General features: G+C 45.7%; 1 protein-coding gene across 1 annotated transcript in view; it reads right to left on the minus strand.

Annotated features, from left to right (window-relative positions):
- Positions 1-22188, minus strand: part of SLC2A13 (solute carrier family 2 member 13) — a 1310727-nt gene that overhangs the window by 33324 nt on the left and 1255215 nt on the right. The window contains exon 9 of the mRNA XM_069229759.1: positions 3868-4020. Coding sequence (XP_069085860.1) covers positions 3868-4020 — 153 coding nt within the window. The remainder of the gene's footprint in view (positions 1-3867; positions 4021-22188) is intronic.

Raw genomic sequence — 22188 nt, forward strand, 5'->3', positions numbered from 1 at the left:
ATTTTTTTTTTTGTGTTAATTTCACACAAGGGTCGCTCCCCTGGTTGGGGGGAGGGGGCATATTTATTTTAGGCCATTTCTGCTCCCCTTAGGGGCAGATCGTCCTATTCTATTAGGCCGATCTGCCCCCTGGGGGGCAGAAACCACTTAGGCACTAGGGATTGGTGTGTGTGTGTGTTTTGTTTGGGAGGCATCCCCTTGGGCAAGGGTCGCTCCCCTTGGGGACACATTACTGTTGGCCATATCTCCCCCAGAAAGCTCACGAGGGACCATGGAAGATTTTTTTTTCCAAAATAAGAGGGTGGGGTATGGCCATACCCCCACCCCAAATAAATGGGGCCACAGTTGTTCATCCGACCAGTGGGCAGATTGGGCAATTACCCCTGATCCACACCCCAGGGGGGCAGAAAGTCTACTAGAAGCCAGGGAATTAAAAAAAAAATAGTGTGGTGGTGGCTACCAACCAGTATGGGCATGGTTATGCCCCCACCCCAGATGAAGGGGGTAACAGTCTTTCAGCTCTCCCCCGCACACTAAAACATCTTATCCTATGGCAAGCAAGGGGCCATTTGATTATTTTGGGTTTTGGTTTTAGATTTGGGCCATGAGAGCTTGGCTAACTCTCAAAATCGTCCCACTTGGAATGGTGAGGGCTGCACTTTTTGGACTTTGGGGCACTGCCATGTAGAATGTAGAAAAATCCACAAGACCTAGTCACATCTGAAAACTAAACATCTGGGTGAGTCCAAGGTGGTGTGCTTCACATGCACCCGTACATTTTCTTATCTACAATGCCCTGCAAACCTCCAACTTTGCTGGAAATCACACATTTTTTCCACATTTTTGTGATGGAACCTTCCGGAATCTGTAGGAATCCACAAAATTCCTACCACCCAGCACTGTCTCATTTATACCAATAAAACTTCTGCCCCACTTGTCAGCCTAAATTTTTTTTTTCTCAAGCTGCCCTTTTGGACCCGCTTTGGTTCCCCCTCAATGTTTTTGGCTCTTCCCTGTCACAGGCACTTGGCCCACCTACACAAGTGAGGTATCATTTTTACCGGGAGACTGAGGGGAACGTTGAGTGTTAGGAAATTTATCCCGGTGTGGTGATCCCACACAGAAATGTGGGGAAAAATATGATTTTTTTAGCTAAATTTGAGGTTTGCTGAGGATTCTGGGTAAGAAAACAATGGGGGATCCACACAAGTCACACCTCCCTGGACTCCTTCGGGTGACTAGTTTTCCGAAATGTCTGGGTTTGGTAGGTTTCCCTGTATGGCTGCTGAGCCCAGGACCAAACATGCAGGCCTCCCCCCGCTCAACACAGCAAAAACAGGTAGTTTTGTATTTGATAATTCTGATGTGTCCAGATAGTGTTTTGGGGCATTTCTTTTCGTGGGAACTAGGCCTATCGGCACAAGAGAGGTACCATTTTTATCAGGAGACTTGGGGGAATGCTGGGTGGAAGGAAATTTGTGGCTCTTCTACGATTCCAGAACTTTCTGTCACCAAAATGTGAGTAAAACATTTTTTTTTTTTTGCCCAAATTGAGGTTTGCAAAGGATTCTGGGTAACAGAACCTGGTGAGAGCCCCACAAGTCACCCCATCTTGGATTCCCCTAGGTGTCTAGTTTTAAAAAATGCACAGGTTTGGCAGGTTTCCTTAAGTGCCGGATGAGCTAGAGGCCAAAATCCACAGCTAGGCACTTTCCAAAAAACAGCTCTGTTTTCTTTGGGAAAATGTGATGTGTCCACGTTGTGTTTTGGGGCATTTCCTGTCGCGGGCGCTACGCCTACCCACACAAGTGAGGTACCATTTTTATCGGGAGACTGGGGGAACGCTGGGTGGAAAGAAATTTGTGGCTCCTCTCAGATGCCAGAACTTTCTGTCGCTGCAATGTGAGGAAAAAGTGTTTTTTTGGCCAAATTTTGAGGTTTGCAAAGGATTCTGGGTAACAGAACCTGGTGAGAGCCCCACAATTCACCCCATCCTTGATTCCCCTAGGTGTCTAGTTTTCAGAAGTGCACAAGTTTGGTAGGTTTCCATAGGTGCCGGCTGAGCTTGAGGCCAAAATCTACAGCTAGGGACTTTTAAAAAAACATGCCAGATTTTAATGTAAAAATGTCATGTGTCCATGTTGCGTTTCCTATCTCTAGCATTAGGCCTATCCACACAAGTGAGGTACTATTTGTATCCAGCGGCTTTGGGGAACACAGAATTGAAGAACAAATGTTATTGCCCCTTGTCTTTCTCTACATTTTTTCTTTCCAAATGTAAGACAGTGTGTAAAAAAGACATCTTTTGAGAAATGCCCTGTAATTCACATGCTAGTGTGGGCACCCTGGAATTCAGAGATGTGCAAATAACCACTGCTTCTCAACACCTTACCTTTTGCCAATTTTGGAAATACAAAGGTTTTCTTGATACTTATTTTTCACTCTTTATATTTCAGCAAATTAATTGCTGTATACCCGGTATAGAATGAAAACCCATTGCAAGGTTCAGCTCATTTATTGGCTCTGGGTACCTAGGGTTCTTGATGAACCTACAAGCCCTATAGATCCCCACAACCAGAAGAGTCCAGCAGACGTAACGTATATTGCTTTAAAAAATCTGACATTGCAGGAAAAAGTTACAGAGTAACACGTGGAGAAAAATGGCTGTTTTCTTTTCACCTCAATTTCAATTTTCTTTTTTTTTCAGCTGTTATTTTCTGTAGGAAAACCTTTTAGGATCTACACAAATTACCCCTTGCTGAATTCAGATTTTTTTCTACTTTTCAGAAATGCTTAGCTTTGTGGGATCCAGCATTGTTTTCACACTGATTTCTGTCACTAACTGGAAGGAGTCGGAAAGCACAAAAAATAGTAAAAATGGGGCATGTCCCAGTAAAATGCCAAAATTCTGTTGGAAAATGTGTTTTTCTGATTCAAGTCTGCCTGTTCCTGAAAGCTGGGAAGATGGTGATTTTAGCACCACAAACCCTTTGTTGATGCCATTTGCAGGGGAAAAAACACATGCTTTCTTCTGCAGCACTTTTTTCCAATTTTTCCCCAAAAAACAAATTTCAGCTGTATTTTGGCTAACTTGTTGGCCTCCTCCAGGGGAATCCACAAACTCTGGGTACCTTTGGAATCCCTAGGGTGTCCGAAAAAAAGGACGCACATTTTGTGTGGATAGCTTATGTGGACAAAACGTTATGAGGGCCTAAGTGCAAACTATCCCAAGTGGCCAGAAAAGGCACGGCACAGGAGGGGGAAAAGGCCTGGCAGCGAACGGGCTAACAATACACATGCACACTCTGAGGCAGAGGAATATAAATTGATTAACCGAGAATCACAATTTTTGATCAAGTGCACAAAGTGAAACTAAAACCTAGGCCAATGCTTGAAATAGAAGTGTCTGTGTGTGACAGTGGGGACATGTTTAGGGGGTTGCCATAATCTAAAAGGAGAGGTAGAAACATGTTAATAGTCAGAAATGTGGGAACATAATTGTATGACTAAGGCAGAACAATATCCCTAAGCCGCAGGTAGTACAACCTCACCGTAAATTGAATGTTGGTGCTGATAAGGTTTAGTGCGGACATTTGTGTTTAGCAAGAACCAACGCACACACTGCAGGGCATCAGACATGCCAACAAAACTACACACAAACTTTCCAGTTATCGTGGGGCACTTATTTATTCAGTTCAGGAAACTGCAATCTTGAAACGGGGATCATTCCACATTCCACAATGAAAACTACAGTTCTGCCGCCGCCGTTACGTGATACGGTGTTTTAAAACGTACATTGTTTAATAAGTTTGAGTAGACTCGCGCAGAGACAAATCAAACCAAACAAACGTGTGCTTGTTTTCTTACCGTAATAGGTCAGATATTCTGCGGTGTGCAAGAATGTTAACGAAACAAGAACATTGAAAATCCAGTTCACTCCAGCTGAACACGCATTCCCTGTACTTCTTGCCCAGAGCGGATAGATTTCAGAATTCACGGTCCATGGCATTGGTCCCATCCCTGACAAGAGACAGAAGTAACAGTCAATAAGTTAAACCAATCATGAAATACCGGCTGGCAGGTTTCCGCTGTACTGTCTTCAGAATCGCTATTTACCTTTGCAGTAACTTGAGCTATCAAGGGACACTTGAGATGAACATTGGGATCGCTAGACACAAGCAGCCCTCAACATTTTAGTAGGTGCAGCGCAGAGACTGGGTGGGATCGCACAGCACCTTGTGTGTGTGCATTCAAAACCTTTTTGAAAAGAGCCCAAACTCTCTGTATAGAGCATAGTTATTTTTAGACTGTGGCTGGGATTCTCCAAATAACAATGCTCCACGTTTTAACAGTTACTTCTCAATAAGTGCATGTGACAAATGTGGTTGTTGGTTGAGGGGGAGGAGGGAGAGCCCTTTTCAAACAAAAGCCACAATCCTTGTCAGGGTGAATCACAGTCACTAAATTAACCATCGTTTAACCCTCTGGTAGCTTGGCACAAAAGCAGTCAGGCTTAACTAAGAGGCAATGTGTATACTATTTATGCAGCACACAAACCTCAATGGAGGGAAAACACAATACAAGAAAAATCCCACGCCAATTTACAAAAAGTAGAGTAAAATTTAAGAAATGATTTGAAATCAAAACAACAATAAAATCCAATCAATAGAAACAGAGATATGCAGTTTTAAAGACTTAAGGTAAAAACAGTGCCTAAAAGAAGAAAGCGCCATTTGCGGTTATCTTGTCATATGAGACAGGGTAAAAGTCACAAGTTCAGGCTGACCGAGATGGAGCCCAGGCCCAATACAGTGACACGGTTGGTCCCACTAAAAAAGTTACCTTGTAAAGTCTAATACGAAGAGTTCAATTTGTGGTAGATAAGGCCATGAGTAGCAGGGAGAGCGTCACAAATGGTTGCCGCTTTAGCATGAAGAGCAAGCCAGGAATCTCAGATGGTTGTCACTGTAGCACGAAGATCCTATTGGGCGTCACTGACGGTCGCGGTTGGAGATTCATGTTGGCTGTCACCTCGGACTGCAGCGCGAAGTGCAGAGTTCACATGGTGGTCGTTGTAGCGCAAAGAGTTGGGGTCAGTAGAGCTCTGTGTTAGCAGGCGGTGCAGTCCGTTTGCAGTCACAAAGAGATCAGATCTGCAGGATTTGTCCATTTCTTAAAGAAGGAGCTCAACTGAAGGATCCAGGACTTGGGAGGCACCTTTTGGGGATCTGGAATGCACTCCAGCAGAGGTCCAGGCAGGTTCAGTAGCAGCAGGTCAGGTGGGCAGTTGCTGAGAGGCCGCTGGAGTTTGTTGTGCATTTCTAGCTCAGAACAGGAGGTCAATCAGTAGACCTTTTGAGTCATTTCAGTCTGGGATGAAGAACGCAGGTCCAGTCTTCCTTCTCAGAAAGCAGTGCAGGCCTCAAGCAGCAGGGCATTGGAAATTTCTTCTGTAATATCTAAATGTCCAGGAGTATACTGAAGAGTGGGCCTAGGCGTCCTACTTTTATCCCTGGTACCCCCTTTGAAGTGTGAGAAACATCTGGAGGCCCCCTCCTCACAGAAGCATCTGGAATTTCCTGCCTTTTGGCCTTGTCCTAGTCTGTCTGCAGGCACATATGCTAGTGTGAAGTTATTTATGTAAGATCAGAGGCACAGCCTTTTGAAGTGCAAGTGGGGCTGTGCACAGTTCTGCTCTCCATCCTGCTGGAGATGGCCCATCCAGGCACAACAAGTCCCTCTTCTGTGTGGTTGTCTGGGAGGAATACACATAGGTCAACTGTCAACTGCACCTAGTCATGTGACCCAGGAACGGGCTGCAGGTACTAAACGGTTAGGACAAGAAAATGCCAACTTTCTCAAATTAAAAAGAACAGATGACAGACGGAATGCTGAACAATGTCAAGCATTCACCACTAGTCACAGATCTGGGCCTAAATCAATCGTTTTTTTGCTTTGCACACCATTCCAGTTTGGACCCAGCCATTTGCAAATCAGTCTTGATCTTGCTCCCCATGGGAACATTCCAGACCGAACTACATGGCCAGGTCTTCTCTGGATGGGAAAACAAGCATCCTGCGACTGGTTTCCGGGTATCACCCCTCATCAGCCAGGCTAGCTTGAATCCGGTGGCATAACGAACATTTAATTTACCAACCCTGGGTATAAGGTATACCACTTTTCTAGGGACTTATAACTATGCCAATCAAGTGTAAGCCAATCATACCATGTTTTAGGGTGTGAGCAAAAGCACTTTAGCACTGGTTAGCAGTCCTAAGACCAACAAAAACAAAGTCAGAAAAATAGGAGGCGTGAAGACAAAAACAGGTCTGACAATGGGAAACTTGGACCTTTCATGATATTGACATGGAATATCAACCAAGTGAGAATGGTGCCTGAGCTTCCATATTCACTCATTCATCCACTGTAGATTCACCTCTGTGAGTTAAGCACCCACTCCACAGATTTGTGTCTTACCTGCATGTCACTCAAGTCTTAACTGTGCATGTTCTATGAGCGATGAAATCCTGTAATGGTCTGCTAGGATTGAAAAAATGCACTTGCTGCCTTCTGTAAAAGTTGGAAGCTTGCTCTGCTCCTGCCATCCTGTACAAAATCTATGAAGAAGTAAAACATGTCCTTCATAGCATACCAGTGGCTTGGGGAGGCTATCCTTCCCAAGCCATGTAACACCTATTTCGAAGGGAGAGGGTGTTACCTCCCTCACCCACATGAAATCCTTTGTTCTGCCTTCCCCCTGCCTGGGCTGGTCAAGCCGCAGGAGGGCATAAACCTGTCTGAGGGATGGCAGCAGCATGGGCTGCCTAGAAAACCGCAGAAGACCTATAGGAGCAATGCTGTAATCCTCTAAGGGGCCCCCAGAGTGTATGGAATCATACAACCAATACTGGCAACAGTATTGAGGTTTGATTCCGACATGTTTGGTACCAAACATGCCCAGGTTTTGCGTTACTATTATGTAGTTGGAAACAGGTAGTGAGTGACCTGTGTTCAGTACATGGGTAAAATAGGTTCCCACACTTACGAAGTCCAGAGTAATGGAGCTGGAATCCATAGGGGCACCTCTGCTCATGCAGGGGTGCCCTCACACAAAGGTACCTGCACCTTGCCCTCTGTGTTAGGAGGGCCTGCTATATGGGTGACTTATATTGACCTGGTGAAGTGACCGGCAGTGAAAGGGTGCCTGCACCTTTTCACAGAGGCTGCAATGGCAGGCCTGCAGACACATTTTGCATGGGCTCCCATGTGTCGCACAATATATCCTGCACCCCATTGGGAACCCCTGGTGCCCCAATGCACCGGGTACCTAAGTACCATATACTAGGGATTTATACAGAGGGCACCAGTATGCCAATTGTGGGGAGTGCTAAGTCATAAGCAACCAAATTTCGAGGGAGAGAGCACAGTCACTGGGGCCTGGCTAGCAGGATCCCAGTGAAAACAGTCAGAACACACTGAGAGCAGGCAAAAAGAAAGAGTAGCTATGCCAAAAAGAGAGTACTTTCCTACAGGGAGACTGTACATCTAATGCACAGTAGTACTTTTAGATGATGCTGGTTGTAGCCCACTGATGAACCATACCAGTTTGGTGGGTTGTATCATTTATTTCTGATAGAGACTTCTAGCTGCAGATTGCTCATCTTGTGAATTTCTCCAGGCAAGAGACTGGATCTGGAAACTTTAATAGAAATTCCCTTGCACGTTTTGTGGCTCTGCTTTAGGTCTGTTGGGTATGACATCAAGGCCACTATAAGGCTGCCACCTCCATGCGCTGAATTCAGTTCCTTTCTTTCTGCACCTTCTGATTTGGATGCAGAGCTAGCAAAGCTTTCTTTTTGAAAAAACTTTACCAGAGGAATTTTATTTGTGCACACAAAATTCTATCATAGTGTGAAGTTATAGGCCTTAAAATGACAGGTTTCAATCTGTCGTAACTGTCAACAGCAGGTGTTGCTGATAGACACCCACAATGTCTGTCTATGGTGTCTCGGCTCTGATCCCAAAACAGAGTTGTGTTCTTGTGTTTGAAGATGAACCAGAAAGCAATCTGAGCTGTCCCCGAGCTCCAAAAGAAGTTGAGGAAGCGGTCATGGTTGAGGTTGCCGGTGTAGGCCGCTTGGGCTCCTGGGAGTGATCTTGAGGCCACTTTACCTCGAGGTCCAGGAGTTCATGTAATTTGTTGTGTTCCCACAACAATCACAAGATGTCCAAGCACAGCTCACCAAAGTACTACCACTCGCGCCATTCAGACTTGCATGATGCCCGGGGTACTGCTAGACCTTGGAGCTGCTCTGTGGAGCAGGCTCCTGACTTGCTGCCATTTGACCTTTATTTCCCTCAGTGCACGAAATAGGACGCTTAAGAGAGGTCACAGCCTCCATTTCTGGTATCCCACTAAATCTCACTAGAGTGCCTTCGGCCAAAGTTCTACCGAGACCACATCACTCCCCCCCCCCTTTCAGTCCGAGCTGCAAAACCACTTTAATTTGTTCTTGGCAGGCACATGATCGCCCGGTCAGAGAGTGGGTCATTTTTCACTTCTCTGCATGGTGGAGCATCACGCAAGGCCTAAGCGAGCTCCAGATCATAGAGCATGGCTACGCCCTACCCTTTCTGTCCTATCTTCCCAGGCTTGCCACCTGCACATAACCTACCGGAGGACAACTTGTACATACTCCAGGGAGAAGTTCAAGCTTTCTTGGCTAAGGAAGCAAAAGAGACAGTCTCAGCATCAGAGATCTAGACTAGTTGTTATTCCTTTTATTTCTAGTGTGGAATTCGGATGTATGTCTTCATCCAATCCTCAATCTTTGGCCTACAAACTTTTTTCTCCAGAAGGACAAGTTCAAGATGCTTAACCTGGCCCAAGTTCTGTCTGTCCTGGAACCAGGATACTAGATGCCAATACCCTACTATTTTCATATTCCCATCCTGCAGTCCCACAGGCGTTACCTGCAATTCCAGGTATGCCAGGAACACTTTGGTTCTTCATGCTACCTTTGGCCTGACCAGTGCTCCTCAGGCATTCACAACAGTGGCAGTAGTGGTTGCAGCCCATCTGCAGAGACTGGAAATATCAGTCTTCCCATATTCAATGAGGTCAAGGTGACCTCACTTCAAAATCAAATGCCACCTTGAGACGACAGATGACCTGTTGACATCCTGACTCCTCCAGAGTCCCCTTCATTCTCAAGATCAGCACTGCTTTATTTTCTGCAGCCCCTTTACTTGACAATACATTTTATCAATTGCTTGTCTTCCTTTGGCTCGCATTTGCTGATCGGAGAACCGGTTACAGTGTCTCATAAGATCTACATATAAGAATATTTCCTATTCTAGAATAACCCACTTTTTTTGTGGTGTAAAGTGAAATTTTCAATAGGTGAGCTCCTGTGTTACCTTTCGCAAGCAAAGCTCAGAGGCCCTCTTTAAAGGGTGCCTGGAATCATACCTGGACTCAGGCCACGTGTGGCATGTTTAGAAATGGTTATCACCACCAATTTACCATATCCATCATGGGGATAATCGATGCAATTTATTGAGTATCACTTCATTCAATCTTATTAAAGCTGGAAACAGCATATTTGTACATATAGTTATAACAGCAAAATGATTCCTGCACATAAATTTGGTGTGAAGATTGTGGTGAAAAGCGCATGGGTCATATGTTAGTGTCACAGTGAATTTACTAAACATAGTTGGGACTCCTGTAACTTTATGCACAGTGTTATCATATAAATAGAAGTGTTGGGGGACATGGCTAGCAGGCCGACTGCCTAAGCTCACTTCTTCATGTTGGGCCCGACTAAACAGGCATTCTCGGAGCTCTCTTTGTCTCACTGACTCCTGCATCGGGTGTCATTGCGGTCCGCTGCACTGGGGGCTTGTATTGGGCTGCTCTCAAGGTGGCTGGGCAGCGGGCGCTCCGACTAAGCCATTTTGAAGAGGTGTCATTGCCACGGTGCTCGAGGTTCTTGTACCTCAGGCTTCCGCTGGGGAGAGTGCTTTGCTGCTGGCCCCAGAGTCCCGGGCATGCTTGGACCGTGTCTGCCCGTTGCTCCTGCCTGGGGGCCATAGGGAATAGGCAGCAACTGTGGGTCCCTGCATGATGTGGCATGATATTCTGAGCTGTGCAGGACATTGGCAGCCTTCGCTTAGCGTCATGAGTGAGCCATGGTACTACAGAGCAGATGAGGTTGGGCTAAAATAGGGCAACCCCTACACGGGTTTCTCATTGAGGTGACCTTCTTACATACCAGTGAGTCACGGATGGGTTCCCCTGTGACCCCCTTTGCTGAATTTGACACTTGTCCTGCTCTCGGGTCTTGCTGTGATCTGTCTACCCAATAAGGCCCCTGCTTGGCTGCTTGTGCCCTCCATCCCCTGGGATCTGACCACCATATGGGGAGGGAAGCGAGGCAGGCCAGCACTCACTACACTACGCTACCCCTATTGTACTGTGGCAGAGTGAGACTGCAACAATATCAAGATTACCAGCCATTACTGATACCTGCTCCCATGTTCTCTTCTACCTCATGGGTCCGTCAAGTCAGACTGCTGGATTCCGTGCTTGCACACCCACTATAACAGTGGCATACCCCTGATGGCACCCATGATCCATGGAGGGGTGGTCCCTTCGGTGCACCTGAAGGTCTGGGCAAATTGTAACAATTTTTTGGGGGTATTTTATTAGATGTTACCAACATACACCACAGAATATAACACATTATCACATGGCATCACAATACTCATCTACAGCTTTACATGTCTCCAGGTACCATGTAGGCAGTAGAACAGAATACAATTGAACAGCATGAGTCAGCGATATCAACCCACCTCTCAGTCATGGCCTCCCTCAGATGTAGACAATAAATACGCTGTGAACGGGCTCCAGATATTCTTAGGCCTTGAGGGTACTGGTAAATCTTCTGAGTATAGTTCAAGTTGCTCTTGGCAGTACGTCATTTCTAGGAGCCATTGTTTAATAGTCTGCACAGCTTTCTTACCCCAATGTTTTGCAATCTGACGCTTCACCAGTAACAGTGTCACTGCCACAAGTTTCCCATTTGCAGGCTTCTGTGATTTGACTAAGCCAAGCAGACAGAGCTGAGGCGATAGTTCAACCAGTTTCAGTATCATATCAGAAAGCGCAGCCACTATTTTCTCCCAGGCCATGTGCAAGAAGCCCGCCTCCCCACTCCAAATAGCAAGCAATGTGCATCCTCACGCAAGCCATATTTCAACATTTGCTTAAGAGTATAGTACATTGTTGCAAAAATTTGAAATGAATAATTATTAGATTACAATTAGAGGTGAGCATACCAGTCAGGACACAACAACATTTCCACACATCTACACTAAGAGGCACGTCTAGCGCAGTCTTCCACTTCTCCATGCCCTGACGCCGGGAGCTGCCTATCCCCCCGAGACATGCTATACAGGAGTGTGATAAGTCACCTTTGAGTTGAACTAGAGATAAGTGTTTGTGTTGCTCCGAGGGCTTGGGGCTCAGCAGGGAACTGGGGGTATAGGCCCTTCATAGCAGGCCTCAGACAGTGATATGTGAAGCTCAGGAGAGGGGTCCTCGCTTGCGTCTGGGGTAAGTCAGTTAAGCCAATGAATGTTCCTCCAGAATAGGTCTCTTCCATGGTGTGTAGCCCACATGCCTTCAGTAAGGGAAGGACTCCCGGTTCCTGAGTAGCAGAAATTTGGAGATGATAAAGAAGCGGGAGTGCAGGGGCATATAAGGGGAGTTTATTAGCCTGGACGCCTAAAGCCTCCATGCTCCGGCAGTGCAATCTACAGTATTAATCTCTGCATGCGGTGACAATGAATGTTTATAGGTAACTATAGCAGTCAGCAGGATGGGATGTGCATCATCTCCCTCTAGTGCCAGGTGTGGCATATACTTGGGGGAGTGGAACCAGTATTGTGCACATTGGGCTTGAGCACAGAGGCAATACAAATACAGATGTTAAGTTAAAAGATTTATAGAGCGCATGGCTGCCCCAGCAAAGGGGCTTTCCAGCTCTGGTTTAAAAAAAAAACCACACTGCTAGACCTACCATCCAGGAGGGAGAGAGAACTAAACGGAGTACAACCATGTCTTGAGGGACTTTCTAAAGAGGAAATTGTTCTGAGTAATTCTCAAAGGAAGAGTAAGTGCATTCCACGGAGAAGGAGCCAGGACACAAAAGGACTGGTCCCCTGCTCTGGCTCTCTTCACTCGGGGTACTATAGCCAGGCTAAGGTTGACAGAACGTAGGGAACAAGTGGGGCAATATGCTGAAATAAAATGACTCAAAATAGGCAGTGCCCGTGAATGAAGAATGTTATGGGCAATGCAAAGAGCGTTAAACTGGATGCACTTCTCAACTGGGAGCCAGTGAAGCCTGCACAAAAGGCCAGACGCTGACCATCTAGGGAGGGAGAAGAACAGCCTGGCAGCTGCATTGTTTAGCGAGCATTAATTTCTTTACGGCAGGTAAAGAATATTACAATAGTCCAGACGGGACAGTATGACAGCCTGGGTGGTGTTTTTTTCAGGTACTAAAGTAAATCTGGGGCTTCAAACCTGACCTGTTCACATGGCAATGTGAACGTATCCCAGCCAATTTGTGGTTGCTTACCCGCCCACACCAGGGTGATCCGATGTGATTTAATAATTTTAAAGAATTGCTGCATCCGGGTGATACGGATATTGATAAACCGGTAGAGAAATTTGGGCAACAGCACCATCTTTACTAACCCCACTCTGTCAGCCAGTAATTGTGGCATATACCTAAGTCCGGCTCTCTATGCACTCATAGTGCAAGATAGTTAACAGGATCAGTGCTCCACTCTAGGGGAAGTCCAGCCTATAGGGCACAGTGGTCTCAATTATTGGAAGCACAGATTTTGACCAGTTAATAGTGAGGCCAGAGTAATATTCATAGTGAATATATTCCCTTACAACTTTGTCCAAGTGCACGCATAGGTCCCTGGCATAAAGCACCATGTCATCGGCATACAGCGATGTGGCCAGGGGACACTGCCTAGAGCGCAATGCAGCCTCAGCATGCCACTGTCAAATGACGCACGCCAGCAGCACCAATGCCAGGGCAAATAGAGAGAGAGCGGGCATCCCTGCGGCATGCCCCTAAAAACACGCACCGGGCTAGATGGGTGACCATTAATCCTCACCCGAGCCACTGTGCCCGTGCATAGCAGACGCACCCACTGAAGGATGTGTTGGGGTATGCCAATGTGGTGCAGCACAGCAAACATATATATCCATTCTACAGAGTCAAAGGCTTTATAAGGACTGCTGCAGTCTCCATGGTGGGATCCAGATAGTGCAGAGTAGCAAACAGGGTGAGCAAATTATGTGATGTTGACCGGGCGGGTATGAATCCAGACTGGTTTGGCAGGACCATATTAGGCAATAAGGGCTAGAGTCTAGTGGCCAGTATCTTGGCCAGTATTTTAGCATCAATGTTTATTAAAGAAAGCGGTCTATATAACGGACATCTGTTGGGTGGTTTATCAGGTTTAAACAAGGTGATGATGAGGGCCTCCGTTAAGGAAGGGGGCAGAGTCCACTTTACGTACCCTTCCTCATACATGGCTTGTAAATGTGGCGCCAGAAGCTCAGCAAATTCTTCAAGTGCATATGGCTTCCCTAACCTCTTCAATTGTGATAGGGCATACTAAATTGTCCTGCTGTCCCAGAGAGAACCAAGCCAATACAATATCTTCTAGACAGGCAGCTTTTTCAGCCCCTGAAGCCAAGGTGCGCAATTCATATAATTGTGCGTAATAATCTGTAAATGTGGTAAGAATCTGTGGGGTACTATGACAAGGCATACATTCAAAGGTTAGAATTGCAGGAATATGCATATGCACACTGAGGCTCGCCAGTTTAGTCACCAGGCTACGTCCCGGTCAGCCACCTTCACCATATAATCATGCCACAAGGTGCTTCAAGAGAAACCGCACCTCCCGCTCAGCGTCCTCCTTGTATACCATCACTGTGTCCTTAGTAGGGCCAAGAGATGTAAGTCTAGTGTGGTATTGTATGCAACTTCAAGGGTCCTAATATTTTTTTCTATAGTCTTCAACTGGTCACGTACAGGCTTCAGCACTCTGGCCTGGGTGCCAATGCAGAATCCCCGGATGGTAACCATAAAGGCTTCCAAAAGGGTGTCCGCTCACTCGACGGAGCCCCTGTTATGCATGAAGTATTCTATAATAGCGAAGCCCAGGTTGTCTCTAAATACGCGGTCTAGCACAGTCGCGAGTCAGAACCTTCAGGTAAACCGGGGCTGCCTGTGTGCAGGCATTTCCATCACCAGTCTCACTGGAGTGTCATCAGATAGCGTGCGTAGCAAATTACAGATATCCTCCACCCAGTCACCAGCCTCTTGGGATTCCAACCAGTAGTCCAGTCTGGACCATGTACCAGGAACTAAGGAGGTAAATGAGCCTTCCCTGTCGGTTGGGTGCCTCAAGCGCCATAGATCTACCATCCCACGGTCTTCCATCTCTTCCCAGATCACCAGTGCAGCATATTTCCCCTGCCAGTCACCAGAGGCAGCTCTACCTAGTGTTGAATCAAGATATGTGTTTAAATCCTCACCCCAACCCACAGTACGACTGCTATTTGAGCCATATGTATGGAACACCACACTTGTTAATAAAATTCCGGGTTGTCGACATTCGGGCCATACGTATTCACCAGAACAATGGGCATACCACATAGTTTAACCTGAACCAATGACCCTGGTCATCCCTGTCAGATTAGTTGAGAGTATATGGCACCCCTTTTCACACCAAAAGCAATACCATCGAGAATATGTTGAGTGGTAAAAAGTTATTCTACTTCCCACCCAGTGCGTCCCTGTGGCACCCTTCGTGAATCTGGTGAGATGAGTCTCCTGTAGGAGGGCGATCTGAACATGATGTCTATCTAAGTATTTCAGTACCTGCCTAGTTTTGCGAGTATGATTAAGTCCTCGTATGCTCCATGTTAGAAGTGTGGTGCACCCTGTACTAGAGGCCATAATGTAGGAGACAAATCATACCTAATGAAGTTCCCACCCCTGGCATCCTTCAACAAAACTCAAACAGACTATAAGCGGTAAACAGGGGTGATGGAACAACAACAAACAAATTCCCAACCCCCTTCCACTTCAGGATCCCAATTATGCCAAAGACAACAACATCTGCAAACATCAACAGCGGAAGTATGTCCAAAGAAACAACAGTGCATTACATAACAACTAGCATTACACAGGAAAGCAATAGAAATCGTGGTACATCCATGTGGGTGACACGTGGGAGCCCCAGCCACCTATTGATGGGGGAGTCAGCTGAGAGCCTATACATCTCTGGCTGTGTAAAGTCACAGGGAGGCCTGATGTACCAGGGGGCCCACATCATGCCACCAACCAGCAAAACAGTACCTCTTGAAGGTCTCCTTTTGCCAAATTCGATCTGTCTGTTGCAAAAAGGAGTTAACATGTCCAAATAAGACCAAAGACCTACATTTTATTCCATCAAGGTGCAGTGTGTGACTGGCTGAGGCAGCGCCAAAAAAAGGACCCCAAGCTAATTATCAAATTCAGACTCCGGGCGCTTCCGATGTATCGGTGCAAGTGTTTTCACAAAGTCTAGTGCTGCCTTTGGTGCAGCCAAGATTTTTTGCAATCCGCCATGATCAATTCACAGCTATGAAGGGTACAGCACAGGGGATCTCCAGCTGTTGTAACTTCTATTTCACTGGAAGGTATTCTTTACCTGCGGCCTGTACTGCTGCCATGAGGTACGAAAAGAAGGCTACCTCGTTGCCTTGATACTTAATGGTATTTTTCTCCTGCGCCAGGCGGGGTATGGTGTGGCAGTCCCGGTAGTTGAGGAGCCTCGCTATAATGGAATGTGGTGGTGCCCCCGGCGGTGGTCTAGTCGTCAGTGATCTATTTGCCCTCTCCACCACCAGCATAGATAGATTTTCCAGGCCAAATATTTCTCCAGGCAAGTATTCCACAAAGAGTTTCATCTTACCAGGGTTGATGGACTCGGACACCTTTGTAAACCGCAGATTGTTCCGGTGGGACCTCGCTCCAAGTCCTTATTTTTGGCCTGAATCGCCACCAGGACCTTTTCCATGTTAAGACACCTAGATATTACAATTTGTAGTTCATTTGTAGCTGTTGAAATTAGTTGTTCTGCCTCAGTTATCCATCTGCTTTGCTTGTCCAACCTGGCTGCCATATTGTCTGTGCATAGGTTGAGAGCATCTATTTTCCCATCTATAGATTGCAGATTGTGTCTCATAACCAGCAGTGTTGTTGGTAGTGCAGTCACTCCTTGGGAGATGGGTCCTGGTCAGGGTCTGAGACAGGGTCTGATTGAGATCTGTGGAGACATAGGGCCTCAAAAGTGAGACGCTATTGATGCCTATCTGTCTTCCCTATTGTGGCACAGAGGCACAAGCCAGATCCAGGAATTAGCAGGGCCAGGGGTACAGCACATATGTGGCACTGCAGTGAGATGGAGTCTGCAGCAACTATGGGCAAGTGTCTCTTAAAAGGCGCAGTTCAGCCCCGGTGCCACCAGGCGTTACAACATAGAAGGTCCGGTTGTCACCAAAGTGCCATGTCTTCTCAGGTCCATTGTTAATTGCTCCACAGGGGCACACCAGCTCCACCAATCACGTGGTTCCCCGAGTGTCCTAGGGGCCCATCAGCTGCAGCAACAACAGCACTCCTGCCTCCAAACTCAGTGCAGTCTTCCTCCTGTCAGCAGATCTATCCCAGCACTCTGAACACAGTGCTGCTGCCCTGACAGTATCCTTCCCAGCAAACTCATCACCCGTCCCGTACCAGAGGTGAAGATATGGCCTCAAGTATATTAATAGTGACTTGTCGCTTACCTCCTGTCCCAAGCGCTAACAACATTGCGGTGTCCAATGGGGAGTCAGGGTGGTGCAAGCACAACACCACCACCAGTGCATATCCCCAACTTGGGTTGGCGGGAGACCACACACTGCCGTCAGCTCAACTACATTTAGCTTGCAGCACAGGCGCGGTCATCTTGCACTTTGCAGCACTGATCAGCTGCTCCCAGCACAGCTCTGCAGTGCGATTTGGAAAGGCCCGCTGGGGTGCAGTCTATGCATCCACCCAGCCAGCCACCATCAATAAAGACTGCAGTGTGTGGCCTTTCCCAGTGCCACGCACTCCAGGCAAGCCAGGCAGCAACCGCCAGCTACCCTGTAGTCTCCACTCTCACAGAGGGCTCTGACGTTTTCCCAGCCGTGGCCACAAGGACAGTTACACTCCGCTCCTTGGTCCCCCACGAACACCACAGCAGTCTGAGGCCCACTGGGTGCCGATTGCGTCCCACACCCCTATTGTTCTTCTGTTGTAGTGATCTGTAAGATCATGGACATCGGACACGTTCACAAGAGGAGGTAGGATGCTTTTGCTTATGGATGCCAGATCATTTAGGTTAATGTTTCCTATGATCCTTTTACAGTATTTGGGTTTCTTTAGTCTCACAGATTCTGAAATGAGGAAGGTGTTGAAGTGGTGGTTTGACCAGTCACAAAGGTGGATAGATTCAAGTTAAATGTAGCTGGCATTCGCAATGATAAGATCTAAGGTTGCTCCCTTGTGTGTAGGGCTGTCGCAGAATTTGATCATGGTGAGGGCAGTTAGGAAGATTTTGAGGCTGTTAACGGCAGTTTTTTTTCGGGTCATTGCAATGGAGGTTGAAGTCTCCGCGGAAGATCTGGGTGCAGTGTTGTCCAGCATTAGTTGAGATGATTTCCATAATTTGTTGTAGGAATGAAAGGATATCTCCTGGTAGGTGGTAGAGCATGTGCAGCTTGCATAGTGACTTGTTGTTACTTGCAACATCGATGCAAAAATATTCACATGAGGATAGTATAGGGGATTGTGATTGTTTATCTGCGAGGCTGTTAGCAGTGCATGTGGGAGATGCCTCCACCAGGTCTATTAGATCTATCTTGTCTAATGATGTTGTGGCTAGGAGGGACTAGTATGTCAAGGAGATGTGCAAAGGAATGGTTTAGCCAAGTTTCAGTTAGGATGAATAGGTCAAGAGCATGTGTGAGGATACGGTTGGCGTAGTCTGTTGTGTGTCATGCAGCCGATCTGCAATTGAGTAGCATACACTTCAAATGAGGTGTGGAGTTAACTGGGGTAGTATGAGAGAAAGTAACATGCTTGAGGTTGTGCTTATTCATCCCTCTTGGGTTGGACCTAGGGTTTCTGCATGGGTTCACAAAAATAGATTGTAATTGACCCAGATTGTCTGTATTATCGGAATGTGTTTAGTTATTTGACAATATAGGATATATATATATATATATAATATCAAAGTGAGAGATAACGGGCACAGGAAAAGGAATAAGGTTAAGGGTAAGGGTTAAGGGTACCTACACAGAAAATGATTAAATCAATAAACAGATGTGTTTTGCAAGGGTTCCTAAAACAGACCCTGGGATTTGGAGATTTACTTTGCAAAAAGTGAAGTTTGGAAGTTTTGGACTCCAGTTGATAACTATATTCTATCAAAAGTCATGTGTGGTGTAATGGCTCTGTAATGTATCTGTACTCCCTACGCAGTGATGTCTGATGTAGTGCTCATGACAGTATACTGACATACACTCCCACTAAGTCCATGACAAATATCCCGACAGGGAGTTGGGCTGATGGAGTCTAATGTACAGAATGGTCTGGCCAAGTTAATCCACTGAATTAATTGTGTCCATATTGATCAATTGAGTAAATGAGTATGGGCAGAGACACTTATCATGTATGCTAGGTAAATTTCAAATGAGCCCTTGAATACTACAGGAGACCACAGACTTGGAGCTCCATGTTGGTTACTGCCAGGAGAGCCTGAAGGTTTTCGAAGCAATTGTCTATCGAAACGTTTCAAAAGGAGGGACAAGCTGCCCTGGTCCCCAGCTGGGGAGCACCAAGTCATCTAAGCATGTTTCCTGTGGGTAATGATACTTGAATCAGCAAATAATTTCACCTGCCTGGCAGATATCACTCTTCCATCCAGGGGGATCTCAAATAGTGGGAACTCAACCTCACACACCAAACAATGCACCACATTGAGAGTCGAGAGTTGTTCATTATGAGGTCAGATACAAAAAAGCAATGGACCTTTTCTTCTCAGATAACTAGACAACTAAAAGGGAATCCACTTCCAACACACTTATCATTAAAGCAAAACAATTCAACACCGTCCAATAGAAGAAGTCTCAAGTCTGGCTCCTCATAGGAGTAAATTCAATGGGATCTCTAATAGCACAAGGAATACACAATCAACATTAGTGCCTTCAAGCTACTATTTGCTATTAGTGCACATCTTTGCCCAGGGATGATAAGGTCAAGGGATGGGACAGCTCCTTACAAACTCTGATGTGTGAAGGAAAGCACACATTTGACCTGGCTGTGCTGGACTTAGCCCTTGAGGTGCAAGGCCCTGGCCATCTTATGAATAAGACTGCCTACCGGTAGCAAGTCACAGGGCAGGACTGACATCGAAGACACTGTAATGCTCTGGCCATCTAAGCATCTACATATGTGGCATCTGACATTAAACCTTTATGACCTATTAGGGCAGGGCTGGCAGGGGCAGCACTGTGAAGCGCAAGTCTAACTAGAGCCTCAACCATGTATCTGCTTCAGTGCCATGGCATTCAGGTTTCGTGCAATGTGTGTTGATGTATTAGTGGTATACCCTAAACCAGGACCTCAGAGCCTATGTTGGCTGGTTTCTGGAACATTCTAATTTGTCTACTGTATTACCTCTACCTTGGTGGAATCACGTAAAAATCTCCACATTCTAAATTAGGTCAAAACAGATGTGGTATCGAGTTGAAAGGACATTTGCTTTTCAAATGTAAATTCTTATGGGACATTTGAAGAAAATCTGTAGTACTGTGCAGAACATTCAGTATATTTTTTCCTAAAAAACATTTTTGCAATTTTCTTTTCACAATAATATGGCATCAACGTCTGTAGGGGTCAATTACAAGTTTTACTCCATGCTGGTACTGATAGAAATAGTGTGCAGCTTGCTCAGTAAAAACATATATTGAGGTTGGCAAAGGTTCATGAACACAGTCAGTCAATGAAGGTGGTATACTTTGTTGTTGTGAAAACATTACTGAAATCTCATGTTATCATTAAGGTAAATGAAATCCTAGATCCAGTCCTTGTCCTTAGAGATGATGATGTTTTTAACGGGATCTATATAGCACTATTCAATAATACTTCACATTGGAACTGGAGTTGGTCCCTTGGAAAACAGTTGTCTTTTGTTAGTCGGGGATTCGATTATGTTGCTTTTCACACGGTTTCAGTTAAAACTAAATATTTTGAATAAACCACCAAACGAAATATTATTTGTTTTACAGTAAAGACTGAAAAACACCCGGCTTTGCTGCGTTTCTACTACCTTGGTGTCAAATTGTGTAAAAGTAGTGCAAGTGCAGTGCTGAGCACTCTTCTGTAATGGATGCTCCTGTAGAACCCACTTATGCCATGGTAAACCATCAACAAAGTCACTTGATCTCAGAAGAAACTTCCACTCACATTTTGGAAGCATGGCTAACCGCATTTGGCTTAGCTCACTGTTGGCATGTTGCTGTGTAGTGGCAAATGGCTTGTAGCTGAACTCTGAGCCTGGCCTCAGTCTGGGTTATAAAGCCCTACCATGATGTCATTCTCCTTCACTGACAGCAAGACAGAGCTCTGCTTACTGAAAGCATAGGAATCTGGATTGTGGCAACAAAGATCACTGTGTGTATGGGTGCCTTCAAAAATACAGCCCTCCCATCAATAGCTGCACTCTTATTCTTAGTTCTACCTCATGACAGTCTGAAAAACATGCCAGTAAGAGCCACATCCCCTCTTACATAAGGATCATGTGTTGTATCGCAAACATATTCAGTGCCCATGTGCAGGAGAATGTTTCCATGTACCTTTTTCGCTGAAACTGCACTGCTTACAGCGTATACATTAACTCAGAGTTAGTGTATGATCTAGCAGCAAGCACTACCATGTACTTACTAATATGACTCAGACAGCACAGTTTGAGCAATACCAGTTGCATGGGCCCATTCTAAGGCTATGCACCGATGTAGAATGCTTGAAGATAAAGCACCAGGATCACCAACTTCAACGTTCATTCCTACTGCCTCCTTGTCAACATGAAGGTTTGCATTTTTGACACTGAAACAAGGCTTTACACTTTGCACCATCACCCACACAAACCATTGTAACATTTTGAGATGTAATCACTCCTTCCTCCGAGAAGGAAAATGCAATAAACAGTTTACGTTGCATACCACACAAAGACAATGCACCTTGTGCAACTTTAACATGTCTGACAGAAACACAATCCCCTCAATGCTTTCAAATAAAAAAGATCCACATGCCTGGCAGAAATTGATACTTAGCTGTCCTTGTGCTGGTCTTCAAATAAATACAAACTCCCATAGACACAACTCAACAATATAAAATAAAAGTAATTCATTGTATCAAGCGCAAAGGCAATGATCCAAGATATGAAGCAGATCGTGAGATTTCTTTGCTACCTCATCGAATGCTTCATATAACTGCACAGTTTGCGGTCACCAAAGGACTTTAGCTAAAAGCATGCATATTAAGTTCTTAGCAGGCTTCGCTCCTATGACCAAGATCAGCAGGTATACTGAGACTACGAATAGGGCAGTGTGAATCTGGCCTGCAATTACAGAGCACAAAGGACACCACAATTTACAGCCCATGTCCCTTGTAGAAAATATTAATTCAGCTGATCTTTGACATTGGTCCGAAAAACAATCAAGTTTGAGTTTTTCATTAACAAACAAAAACAGCTTGTTTACAAGATTGTTATACATTCACATCGACTAGTTAACCTTAGTTTCTAGAACCAGGACGTCCTCTTTACAGCACAGTATTTCACAGATCCACTTATGCTCTCAGTGCATACCAATATCTTCATGGTTTAGGATCTCTCAACTCGTAATTAGGCACAGTGTGCATGCCATGTCACCTCCCTGTAATCATCCGTTCTCCTGCCCACTGTACATTTGTCAATCAGACCCTACAAAGGAGACGAGGCCACGGCATCCATGAG

This window comes from Pleurodeles waltl, chromosome 4_1 (assembly GCF_031143425.1).
Source record: "Pleurodeles waltl isolate 20211129_DDA chromosome 4_1, aPleWal1.hap1.20221129, whole genome shotgun sequence".
In the NCBI taxonomy this organism is placed as follows: Eukaryota; Metazoa; Chordata; class Amphibia; order Caudata; family Salamandridae; genus Pleurodeles; species Pleurodeles waltl.